At 36.3% G+C, this 12,865-nt stretch overlaps 2 protein-coding genes across 2 annotated transcripts; one reads left to right on the top strand and one right to left on the bottom strand.

Moving 5' to 3' along the window:
• The first annotated feature begins 6,272 nt into the window (after positions 1-6,272).
• Positions 6,273-7,406, top strand: LOC113294187 (cytochrome P450 87A3-like). Its single transcript, XM_026542599.1, has 6 exons — positions 6,273-6,359; positions 6,463-6,501; positions 6,859-6,948; positions 7,059-7,137; positions 7,234-7,340; positions 7,398-7,406. The coding sequence occupies exons 1-6, from the start codon at positions 6,273-6,275 to the stop codon at positions 7,404-7,406; spliced, it is 411 nt and encodes a 136-aa protein (XP_026398384.1).
• A 3,543-nt stretch (positions 7,407-10,949) lies between these two features.
• Positions 10,950-12,578, bottom strand: LOC113294186 (cytochrome P450 87A3-like). Its single transcript, XM_026542598.1, has 7 exons — positions 12,471-12,578; positions 11,955-12,104; positions 11,610-11,858; positions 11,408-11,497; positions 11,219-11,297; positions 11,016-11,122; positions 10,950-10,958 (listed from the first exon to the last, which is right to left on the bottom strand). The coding sequence occupies exons 1-7, from the start codon at positions 12,576-12,578 to the stop codon at positions 10,950-10,952; spliced, it is 792 nt and encodes a 263-aa protein (XP_026398383.1).
• Between the last annotated feature and the right edge of the window lie 287 nt (positions 12,579-12,865).

Raw genomic sequence — 12,865 nt, 5'->3', positions numbered from 1 at the left:
GACCCAACAGTAAAACTTTCCCCTGACCATCTCCACATAGACTCAACCAAGGATTGTAACATCTCAGGGAGAATAATGCATCCTATCTATACGGCCAAAACTTGGAAGAGCCGGGTCACCTGTGCTTGCAAGTCTGGAAAAGTATTAAGTGTTGTAATTTGGGGAAAAACTAGATGCAGACAAATAAGTCACAGATTAACATAAATTGAGCTGGATACCAAACAAAATCTCTGAAGATGAATAAAAGGCGAACAAGCAATTCTGCATCCTTCACAACTGAGGGATGGAGAAACCCTAATCTCTACATTGTGAAGAGATGATAAAAGGGTCTATTTTATTGATTGGAAGATTACATGTTACAGACACAGGACGAGTTTATATACCCAGTTATTCCTCTCTCGATACAATTCACTCATAAGCACCGACACTCTCACGTGGATACGACCTCACACTATTATCCCCTCTCAAGGTTAAAGTGACTGGCAAAGACACATTGAGATTGTACACAAGCATACCACATCACACACAAATGAAATAAAGGACTGACATACAATGAAATACAGAAAGATGGTTGCAGCCGGCACAAAAGTGTAGAGGACTGAAACTGTAAGTGATGCAGAAAAATAACCTGCTGACTCGATAGATTTCCACCCACTGTTGAAGTAGCAGAAATAATGAAGCATAGCGAGCAAACAGGAGAGCGGTGGTCATCATACATATGCACGGCGAGAGTAATAGTTTGCAGCAGCACATGACTCAGTAAGCAAGAGACTGAACAAACCAGGACCTAAACCCCTCCGAGTAAAATCAGAAATAAACATAACATGACTAGCCAAAATCGTATAAGCTAAACCCTGTTCTCTGTTGGAAGTGTGAGTTTTCATCATTTTTGAGTTTGTTCTTTGATTGAACTTGTACTGTTACGATGGTTGGAAAAAAAAGGCGAAGCAGCAGTAGGAATAGATTTAGGGACAACATATTCATGTGTAGCAGTTTGGGAACATGGTCGTGTTGAGATTATTGCCAATGATCAAGGAAATTGCACTACTCCTTCGTATGTTGCTTTTACTGATTCTGAATGTTTTATTGCTGATGCTGCTAAAAATCAAGTTGGCACAAATCCTACTAACTCCATTTTTGATAAGCTTTCTACATAGCTAATTTCCTTGACTATGTGTCTTATATTATGGAGTATTTAATGTAGCTAGTAAGTTCGTTGATTTTGACAAACCCATGATTCGAGTGATATGGAGCTATGGCCCTTCAATGTCATTCCTGTCCTGGATGACAATCCCATGATTCGTGTCAAATACAAGGGAATGGATAAAGAGTTTTCAGCGCAGAAAATTTCTGCCATGGTTCTCAGTAAGATGGTAAAAACTGCTGAAGCATATCTTGGTTCAAGTGTTAAGAAAGCTGTTGTTACAGTCCCGTCTTGCTTTAATAATTATTAACGTCAAGCTACTATGGATGCTGATAAAATTGCTGGCCTTGATGAAATGCGTATCATCAATGAACCAACCTCGGCTGGACTTGCTTATGGTCTTCATAACTAGGGTGGATGGTGCCCGCGCTGGACTCTAAATCCAAGGAGTATGGATTGGTTTATTACTTTTCTTGTGAGTCCTACTTCCATCTTAAGGTCATTATTTTCTTGAGAAACGGTTAGAAATGAAGCATATTATTCTATTCTGTTTTCTAGGTCAATATCCATATAAAAAAAATTTAATAAAAGATATCGATAAAAAAAACATCAAAAACCCTTTGGCTGTAGTGGAGTACGTCGATGAATTACACAACAACTACAAACTCCTAGAAGATCAAAATTGTGATTACAACATGGAGATGCAAACGGAGATCGATGAGACTATGCGGATGAGTAAGTGTCGATGTCAAAGCGTCTTTTCTTGCATGGAGTTTAGCCTTCAAAAGAAACTTTAACTTCAGGTTAGACCACTGCATCTTTTCTTGGTATAGCATTTTCGTTAACACATAGTTGTAATACTATTGTTCCTCTCACTTACATCCCATTCTGATTGGAATGTATCCCATTGTTATCTCTTTTCGTACTTCAGTTTCCCTCTATGCTTGTAACTTTTACTTGTAATTCTTTCTCCACATTTTAATAAAATTCTCTTTTCTCAGATCAAAAAAAAGAAAAAAGAATATGCGGATGAGTCTCGTGGAGCTTTTTTTTTCAGATTCATCTGAAACTAAAACTCACGTCAGATATCTCTTTTCTCGCGATCAATACTCTGGATCGATACCTTTACGTAAATTTTGTCGCCAGAAAAGAATTCCAATTGGTAGGGTTGACTTGTTTGATCATGTCCGGAAAATATGAAGAAGGCTCTGCGGCAAAAGTGGAGAAATACCTCAATGCAGCAAACCATGTTTATTGCAACAAAAAAGAGATCCGAGATATGGAGAGATTGATTGTGAAGAAGCTTGGATGGAATTTAAGCTTTGTCAAGGCGCTGCTGAAGCTGATACAGAGATGGAGAGGACAATGTTTTGGTTGGCGGCATAGGGTCTGATGAATTATGCAGCGGTAAAGTCGTATTCCCCCTCCATGATAGCAGCATCTTCTATCTACGCAGGAAATCGCATCCTCGAAAAGAACACCCTTTGGAATGCAACTCTGCAGCATTATTTTTGAAGATGTGAAGTCAGATTATTATGATATTTTACTCGAAGTCTGCTCCTTTCTTTTCTTTTTTTGAAGATATGGGATTTCTGTGGAACTAGTTTCAACAAAGCTGCGGTAGCTTTGTTGAAACTAACTCTTAATGTTTCAACCGAGCAAAAAATAAATAAAAAGCTGGGATAGCTCTTAATTGAAGGTAATAAACTAACTCTTCTGGGTTTTCTTTTTCGTTCAATTTTATGATACCGAGAAAAAAACGAGATAGATTTAGTTTTGAATCCACTTATTAGTGTTACATATATGTCTAAACTAGAAGTGGAGTATAGTGTAGAATCAGAGATAAGCTTTAAAGACTGATGGTTCAGGGTGCAAAAAACAACTTGCGTAAAAAAATATCTGCAAAAACAGTTGCAAATTTTTTTTTTTGCACAGGAGTCGGTCTTTTTAGGTTGGATTTGAGTTTTCAGTATACAGAACTGAAGGTAGGATAATATTAATGCTAACAGGTCAAATAGGTGCCTGCACTGCAACTAAAACAGTGTAAGTGGCCGTTAAACTGAGGAAGGGTAGTGGTTCTATCGGTAGCATTGAGTTGAATGAAACAGATTAGTACAGAAGAGATAGGTTATGAATTTGATTAGGGGTTTCTGCACTGGTTTAGTTTTTTTTTTCTTTCCTGAAATCCCGAGGAAGTGTAATTCATATTTATCAATGTTATATTATATTCAGAATGTGAATATTGCTGCAATGTTACAAATCTGTCTTCTCCTCAGCTAAACTTTCTACTGAGAAGCCCTCTGGCCATGAGAATAATCACAAGATTGATAAATATTTATCAAGGTTTTAGAAGCACAGACAATGCTCACAATGATTTCTCCAAACCATTCTTGGACTCGATTTTCTTCTTGTGCTCTTAATCCCCTGTCTTGTACATTTCTGCCTCTTGCACCATCTTCTTCTTCGCTGTAGTTTTGTCCTCGGCAGACACATTAAAAACAGTTATCTGAGGCATACCACGAGGTGCAGGTGGAATTCCAGAAAGCTCAAATTTACCAAGCAAGTTGTTATCCCTTGTTCTTGCTCGCTCCCCTTCAAAGACCTGAATCAGCACTACATGTTGGTTGTCGGAGTAGGTAGAGAAAACTTGCTCCTTCTTGGTAGGAATGGTGGTGTTTCTAGGTCAACTTCTCAGTACTATCACCACTCAAAATTGCTGCCTGCACAGCCGCTCCATAAGCCACATGTTGGAATCTGTTGGAAGTTAGTATGTGAAGATAATCGGAAGACCAAGTCTCTCGCATATAATCCTGTATTGTAGCTAGATAAGTATAGTGTACCTGGTCAAGATAGTTTGTTGCTCTAGGTTTACTGCTTATTCAATAAACCTATAAATAGGATTCATTATGTAAATATAACCTATCCCAGAATGATCAAACTCTCTGGAGATCAATAATCTAATTCACTCTACGGGGTTTCTGTCCGTGGACGTAGGCGTTAGTGCCGAACCACGTTAAGTTCTTGTGTTCTTAATTTGTCTTTTATTTAGTTTTCTGTAATCGATGATCCGTCTCGATACTCATAATTTATTATGGTATCAGAGCGGGGAAATCCGCTCGAATTGCTTCCGCATCAGTATTTTTTTTTTTTTGCGTCTGTTATCAGACTGATTTAGCTCTTATTTCAATTCATTTTATGCAATCCCTTCATGCTTATCGTGTATTGACTGATGATAGGTCCTCAAGCAATCAAAAGTAAATCGTTGCTTGCCATTTCTACCCAAAGTTTTAATGAGGAAGATTATCATATTACAATTCTTTCTCTTTAACAAACTTTTCATTCTGGGTTACAGATTGCATAATTAGTTTTTATTCTCATCGATAGCTTATCACTACGTGCTATCAATAAACAGAGAAACCAATATTCATGGTTTTCTCTGGACGTCAAAGAGAGTTATCATCAATTAACATAACTCTTCTTATTATTTTTTTGTGAACATAATTAATCTTCGGAAAATACATCTTTTGCGATCTTATTTCCAAAAGAGAAATATCTTAATTTCATTACAATTCTTAATTTCATTGGGTATCGATCATAGACCAAGTGGTATCTTAATTTCATTAGTCCGACACGATTTTGATGTTAATCAAAGTTTGTCTCATCTCTGATTCAATTAAACTGATCACCGTCGGATTCTCCAAGTTTATCTCACTGAGGTCTTGTTTTATTAAGACCTAATATTTTTCAAAATTCATCTGCACCTATACTATATTTCCTCAAAATTTAGTCATACAGTATCCAAGTAATCAATCTCCTCAGAACTAATAGATCATTCTTGTTTCTATAGAAGAAAAAAAACATCAAACTGATGATGAAAACTAATTTAACCCTAGAAGGTACAAATATTTCTATTAACCCTAACCTTTTGGTCGAGAAACATCAAATCAAGCATGAGGATTTCTTTACCCATCTATGTAGAAACCTAAAAATACATACAAGCCTAACTTTTTTTGGTTCAGAAAAAATCTAGGGTTTGGTAAAGCAATCAAAAAGATAATGAAAACAACCACCATGGAGGAAGAACAGAGGAATCTTCACAAGAATTAAGGATACAACATAGAGAGATTAGTGAGAACTACCCAGATTTATGCTTAGTGATTTTCTATCAATGGCGGAATTTTGGGGAAGATGAGAAGAAATGGAGAAGAAAGAGAAAGTGACGGAAAATGCTATTTATATGGGTGGAAAATAAGGAGGTAGTTCCAACTCTGCCAACTTAATTTCCACTGGACTAGGGAAAATAAGTTCCCGGGAATACGAACCAAAGGAATTGTTCCCAAGTGGGTGACTTAATACAAGTTGGAGGTGCATGGATACTGAGGAAACTAGGTGAACTATAAGCTTAGTTGCTTGGTCTCAACTATACGAAGTTGGTTTAGATTTTGTATAACGGCTTAATTCTGAGAGTATTTAATCTGAACTAGGTCCCAAGGTTTTTCTGCATTTGCGGTTTCCTCGTTATTTTTCTATTTTCGCAATTATAATTGTTACTTTATTATTAAAATTATTTTATTTGGTAATACAATTTGGTTTACTTTTACAAGAGTAAAGCGTCGTTACACAGCGGTAGTAGGAAGCCGGGCTACAAGCTGGACGCCAACAACTTTTTGAATAACGATCCGTCTATGAAAAAGAGAACCACCTATTTTCTGATTGACATATTGACTGGTCAGACTGTTTCTTAATCTCTTCAGAATGTTGTAATTGTATCCTCGCCTAGTTCCCCTAAAGAAGTGAAAGCTAGAACCCAAAACTCATAACCATATGTGGTACAAATGTCAAGATATTTTTGACATTTTCGCTTGATTTCCATAGTGATGGCGTGACCCGGCGTAAAGTTGCGTGTGCATGCACTTGTGAAGGGAGAAACCCCAGTGACGTCCAAACATATATCTCTCCCATTGATCCAATTGAGGACAAGGATATCCACTGGCTTTAGTTCTTTGACAGTGGTTGAAAGTCCAAGAGACGCTTCTTTCCTGGCGGACACTCCCGCTTTGTAACACATATCGAACAAGATATCCCGAACAAGATCGTGTCGGAATTTAAGACCGATACCCTTAGCACAATGCAAAGTGTGGTCGCCAAAGATGTCCACAGGGTGGCCGCAACTAGAGCATACACTGTCACTATCGAAGAGTGGTATACCAAAACGGTACATGAGAACAACACAAAATTGTCTTGGCCTTATGGACTGATTAAGCCCATTGATAGGGATTTCCTTGAGAAAGTCCATAGAGTGTGGAATTCTGTTACAGTGCCATAAGAACAATTCACGTTCTGATAATGAGAAGCAGGTAGGGAGAGTGGATTTAATAACATCAAATTATTTTACCGCCAATGACTTCATGTATTGAGGGGCGGCTTCGTTGATGATGAAATTAGCCAACGGGATCCCACATGCTTCCGTATAAATCTGCACTGCCTGTTGATAGGTTGGGCAAGATTGCAACGTTACAGGGTGTGATAGAATGGAACTTTGTAGCTCCTGGGTCTGTGCATAAGAAGCGATCTAGCAGTATTTTCCTGTTTCCTGCAACAAGAACACAGGAAAATCTCTCTTTTCCTTGCTTCTTAGCATGTGTATTAATAATTATTATAAATTGATGAAATGCAACAAATGCATTTCAATGGTCGATTCCTGGTTTTTGTAGGAAGAGCATGAAGCAATTTTTAGAAGAAAGGAAAATGTGGATGCTTCACTTACATGGAAAGATTTTAAATCGATGGCTTTTACATCTCAGGTACACAATCTAAGTGCAAGAGTGCCGCATATTAAAAATGAGCACCCACAGAATTAAAACCAGTCCGGTTAAGAAAAGTTACATAAATCCATTGAGTTTATTTTTTGCAGGTACTCAATGAAACATTTAGGATGGCCAACATTGCCCCAGGGATTCCTAGGAGGGTGATCAAAGATATCCATATAAACGGTACTTGAGTAGTATTTTATTAAGAAAGAAAATGTGTTTTTAAGAAAGAAAATGTGAATTTAGCTCTAAAACTGTATTGCATATTAACCTTTGCAGGATATGTAATCCCAAAAGGATGGACACTTATGGTTGTTGCTACGGCTATTCACATGAACCCTAAAAAGTTTGATGATCCTCATATCTTTAATCCATGGAGATGGAATGTAAGTTGCATTTTTAAAGTTTGTTTAAGTTCTTTTGTTGGTTGATACTGAATGTAGAAAATCTGATATCAAATACTTAATGAACACAATTCGTAACTCAAACAAATCTCTTTGTATTGATGTAAATAAACTCATGGATTAACAACCTATTTATAGTTTAACAAACTTGACTCTCAAGCAAAGACTCTTTCCTAATAAATCAAATTCTAAAACAAGACTCTTCTAGAATATTCTAAAATCTATACGTAAAACTATACGTAACCAAACTTTAAAACCGGCAAACTTGTTTCTCAAGTTTACTACACATTCACAATAACGCGTAATATCTCCTACTGATTGTTTCCATACACCAACTTCCACTGGTTGCTTTCACTCAGACAGTAGAAACTCCACCTAGTTACTTCCACAGTATCATGTCAACTTCTCTAAGTTGCTTCCTCTTAACAACATCAACTTCTACTTGTTGCTTTCACAAACTATATCTTGGTTTAATCTTCAACATCCTCCCTTAAACCAAGATATTCCTTACTAATCATTCCAAGTTTTCCACGCAAATAGATGAAGGTATTAGACTTCAAATACTTGGTAAATATATCAGCCACTTGATCTTTACTTTCACAAAATTCAACAACAATCTCCTTATTTCTGACAAGCTCTCTAATGTAATGATATTTGATATCAATGTGTTTACTCCTTCCATGAAAAACCAGATTCTTTGTTAATGAAATTGAGGACTTGTTATCACATATTATTGTTGTAGGTGTAATCTCCTCACTGAAAAGAGACTTCAACATCATCCTTAGCCATACAACTTGTGTAGCACAATTTCCAGCAGCTATGTATTCAGCTTCTATTGTAGACAAGGAAACAACTTGTTGTTTCTTTGATGACCAGGAAAAGAATCATGTTCCTAAATGAAATGCATAACCAGATGTACTCTTACTTCCTTCTGTGTCTCCAGCCTAATCACTATCTATATAACCAACCAATTTTGGATCTTCAGAAATTGTAAAAAGCATTCCCAAACTAATTGTTCCTTTGACATACTTCAAAATCCTCTTTGCATCTTGTAGATGTGACTGTCTTGGTAACTCCATAAACCTACTAACTAATCCGACTGCATACATAATGTCCGGTCTTGTAGCAGTTAAATATCTCAGACATGCAACAAGACTCTTAAAATCTGTTGAGTTCACAAGTTCTCCTGATTCATCTAACAATTTGTTAGCTTCAACCTTTCTTTAGTTGGTGTTAAAATTGGATTACAATTATCCATATTGAAACGCTTAAGTATTCCTTCTGCATATCTTTATTGATTAATAAAGATACCTCTTTCTATTTGTTGTATTTCAATGCCAAGAAAGTATGACATTAATCCAAGATCTGTCATCTCAAATTCTTTCACCATATCCTCCCTGAATTCCTTGATCATCTTTGAGTTATTGCCATTAAAAATAAGATCATCCACGTACAAACAAACTATAATATGATTGCCGAATTAGCTTTCAAATACAGTGTATGCTCATGTGGACATCTTGTAAAACATTTCTCAATGAAGTATGAATATATTCTTGTATACCAAACACGTGGTGCTTGTTTTAAACCGTACAAAGCCTTTTTTAGCTTGTACACTTGATTATCCTTCCCCTCCATAACATAACCTGCTGGTTGCTCAACATATACTTCTTCTTCTAGTACACCATTCAAGAATGCACTCTTTACATCCATCTGAAATATCTTCCATTGCTTCTGAGAAGCTAGAGCAATGATCATTCGAACTGTATCAAGTCTTGAAACTGGTGCAAAGACTTCAGAATAGTCTATTCCTTGTTTTTGTCTATATCCCTTAGCAACTAACATTGCTTTCAATTTATCAACACCATATGATTTGTACTTTGTATTGTAAACCCATTTGACTCTTATTGAGTTATTTCCTTCTGGAAGTTCTGTAAGTTCCCATGTGTTGTTCTTCTTTATTGAGTTTATCTCAGCTTCCATTGCTTGTACCCATCCATTATCTTTAGAGGCTTCTTTATAAACAACAGGATCACAATCTCCATATAAAGAAAAATTAATCTCCTCTTCATCAGTATCATCATCTCTTGTTATCACATAATCTTTCATTCTTGCTGGTATAACATATTTTCTTCTTGGTCTTGCAGTCTCTTGTTGTGGTATCACATCAGTTCTTACCACTTCAGTTGTTGCTTCTTCAGTTCTTCTTTCTTCTTGTTGTTTAATAACTTCATCTTGAGTATTTATTTGTTCTTCAACTGCTATTGGAACTGTTCTGACATTTTCTCTTGTTGAGCTGGTTGCATTCCAATTCCACTGAGAGTCTTCATCAAAGATTACATCTATACTAATAATTATTTTCCCCGTTACAGGATTGAAAAGTTTATATCCTTTGGTTACTGAACTATAACCAACAAGAATACACTTTTCACTCTTGTCATCTAGCTTCTTTCTAAGTTCTTTAGGTACATGTGCATAAGCGATGCACCCAAAAACTCTCAGATGTCTTACACTTGGTCTTGCACCTCTCCAAGCTTCTTCTGGTGTTTTATTATTCAAACTATTTGTTGGACATCTATTAAGTAAATACACTGTTGTATCAACTGCATAACTCCAAAAGTTCTTTGGTAAATCTTTTGTTCTTCTTATAGTTCTTGCCATCTCCATTATTGTTCTATTCTTTCTTTTTTCAACACCATTTTGTTGAGGTGTATATTTAGCTGTTAATTTATGTAGAATGCCATGTTCTTCCATAAAACTATCAACAACGGTATATTCTGTTCCTCTATCAGTTCTTAGTATCTTGATATTCTTTCCAATCTGCTTCTCAGCATATGCTTTAAAGCTTCTAAAAGCATGAAAAGCATCATTTTTCTGTCTAAGTTGATACACCCAAGCTTTTATACTAAAATCATCAATTAAAGTTATGAAATAATTATTACCTCCATGTGATGTTACTTCAATAGAACCACACAGATCACTGTGTACAATCTCCAACTGTTGTTCTGCTCTTCTAGCTTTGTTCATTGGGAATGGATCTCTGTGTTGTTTGCCAAAGATACAATTTTCACACCTTGACTCTGGAAGTATTGTGGACTATTTGGCAAGGTGTTCCACAATACTTTCTTCAGATAACACTGCACCTTTCATAAATTGTATCTTTGTACATGAAGTTGTTAAACCAAGATATAGTTTGTGAAAGGAACTAGTAGAAGTTGATGCTGTTAAGAGGAAGCAACTTAGAGAAGTTGACATTATATTGTGGAAGCAACTAGGTGGAGTTGCTACTGTCTGAGTGAAAGCAACCAGTGGAAGTTGGTGTCATCTATGGAAACAATCAGTAGGAGATATTACGCGTTATTGTGAACGTGTAGTAAACTTGAGAAACAAGTTTGCCAGTTTTAAAGTTTGGTTACGTATAGATTTCAGAATATTCTAGAAGAGTCTTGTTTTAGAATTTGTTTTGTTAGGAAAGAGTCTTTGCTTGAGAGTCAAGTTTGTTAAACTATAAATAGGTTGTTAAGCCATGAGTTTATTTACATCAATACAAGAGATTTGTTTGAGTTACGAATTGTGTTCATTAAGTCTTTGATATCATATTTTCTACATTCAGTATCAACCAACAAAAGAACTTAAACAAACTTTAAAAATCCAACTTACATTCCATCTCCATGGATTAAAGATATGAGGATCATCAAACTTTTTAGGGTTCATGTGAATAGCCGTAGCAACAACCATAAGTGTCCATCCTTTTGGGATTACATATCCTGCAAAGGTTAATATGCAATACAGTTTTAGAGCTAAATTCACATTTTCTTTCTTAAAGACACATTTTCTTTCTTAATAAAATACTACTCAAGTACCGTTTATATGGATATCTTTGATCACCCTCCTAGGAATCCCTGGGGCAATGTTGGCCATCCTAAATGTTTCATTGAGTACCTGCAAAAAATAAACTCAATGGATTTATGTAACTTTTCTTAACCGGACTGGTTTTAATTCTGTGGGTGCTCATTTCTAATATGCGGCACTCTTGCACTTAGATTGTGTACCTGAGATGTAAAAGCCATCGATTTAAAATCTTTCCATGTAAGTGAAGCATCCACATTTTCCTTTCTTCTAAAACTTGCTTCATGCTCTTCCTACAAAAACCAGGAATCGACCATTGAATATTTTCAAGCTTATGTTTGTGAATTGTTGTAATCGTAATTTTGCTTATCAAATAAATGGTTATAAAGAATGTATAGCACGGACCTTTACTTCCTTGTTCACTAAAGGATTCTCTGTCATTAACCTTACAGCTGTTGTCAGGTTCGCAGAAATAGACATAAAACTGGCAAGTTGAAGCCCAAACATCATATAAACCACAAAATCTTCCGTCAAGAAATCCTCCTTTTTCATGTCCTCTATGAGTTGATCAATAAAATCACACCGGCGCTTCCCTTGTGAATTGATTCTCTCATGCAGAATATCCTTCATAAGCTCTAAAGCCTTTTTTCGGTTCTATATTTAAACCACGCAGAGTTACAATTAGAAATCAGTTTAAGCTAGTGTAAACTTGTTGATGAATTACATAAATAAAATAGAAGAGAGTATTACCTTCATACATCGGTGGAAAGCAGTGCCAGGAATGTTTACGGGAAAGGTCATAAGACCTGAAAAGAAGTCGGTGAACATCTTACTAAGGAATTTTGATGATTTCGAAGAATCATAACCAAATAACTCCATCAACGTTAATTCGAATACCATCTGCACCGAAAATTAATCTGTTATCTACAGAAAACCATTTACTAGTGCACACAAAATCAGGCATAGCACCAACGTTCAAGATAAATGTGTTCTTACAGTTGCAATCTATGTTGTGAAAGGCGAGCGCCTTTGGCGCTAAGGCGCTTTAAGCGCTGGACTAGCGCCTAAGCAAAAAAGGCGTCTAGGCGCCAAATTATGCATGTTGGTGTTTTCTTTTATTTTTCGGGCGCTCGCCTAGGACGCCTTAGGCGCTGGGCTTGGCGCCTCGCCTTGCCCAGCGCCTTTTACAACATAGGTTGGAATAGAAGTTTTTAGCTCAACTGAGGATTGAGTGGACCAAGACTGTAGACCTTGGTTTGCAATGACCTCAATTTTTTCGAGAAGCTGATTTTTCAAAGCTTCTGTTCCGAGGTAATCTAGAATTATGTTTCTGATGTACCTCTGAATGTAACTACTCGTTGTCACTGCATTCATCGTTTTCCTAAAATGGTAGTGAACGAATCCATGTACCACAACTCTACTAACTTCCTCTCTTGTTGCAAGTAGTTGAATTCTGGGTCATTTGAAATTACCACTGGCTGACCGGCCAAGCTGGTCCGAAACAACGTTTCTGGTGAAAAATGACCATATATTAGTTTGTAAATGATGTTATAAAAGATATAAATTTTCCTAAAGAATCCAAATCCTAAACTACTACAAAGAATGTACTCCATCCGTTACTTTTTAACAGGCTGGTTTGGTTTTTAGAGAAAATTAAGGAA

Source organism: Papaver somniferum, chromosome 7, assembly GCF_003573695.1.
Source record: "Papaver somniferum cultivar HN1 chromosome 7, ASM357369v1, whole genome shotgun sequence".
Taxonomy (NCBI): domain Eukaryota; kingdom Viridiplantae; phylum Streptophyta; class Magnoliopsida; order Ranunculales; family Papaveraceae; genus Papaver; species Papaver somniferum.
Note: the sequence above shows the minus strand (reverse complement) of the source record. Positions and strands in the feature narration are given on the sequence as shown.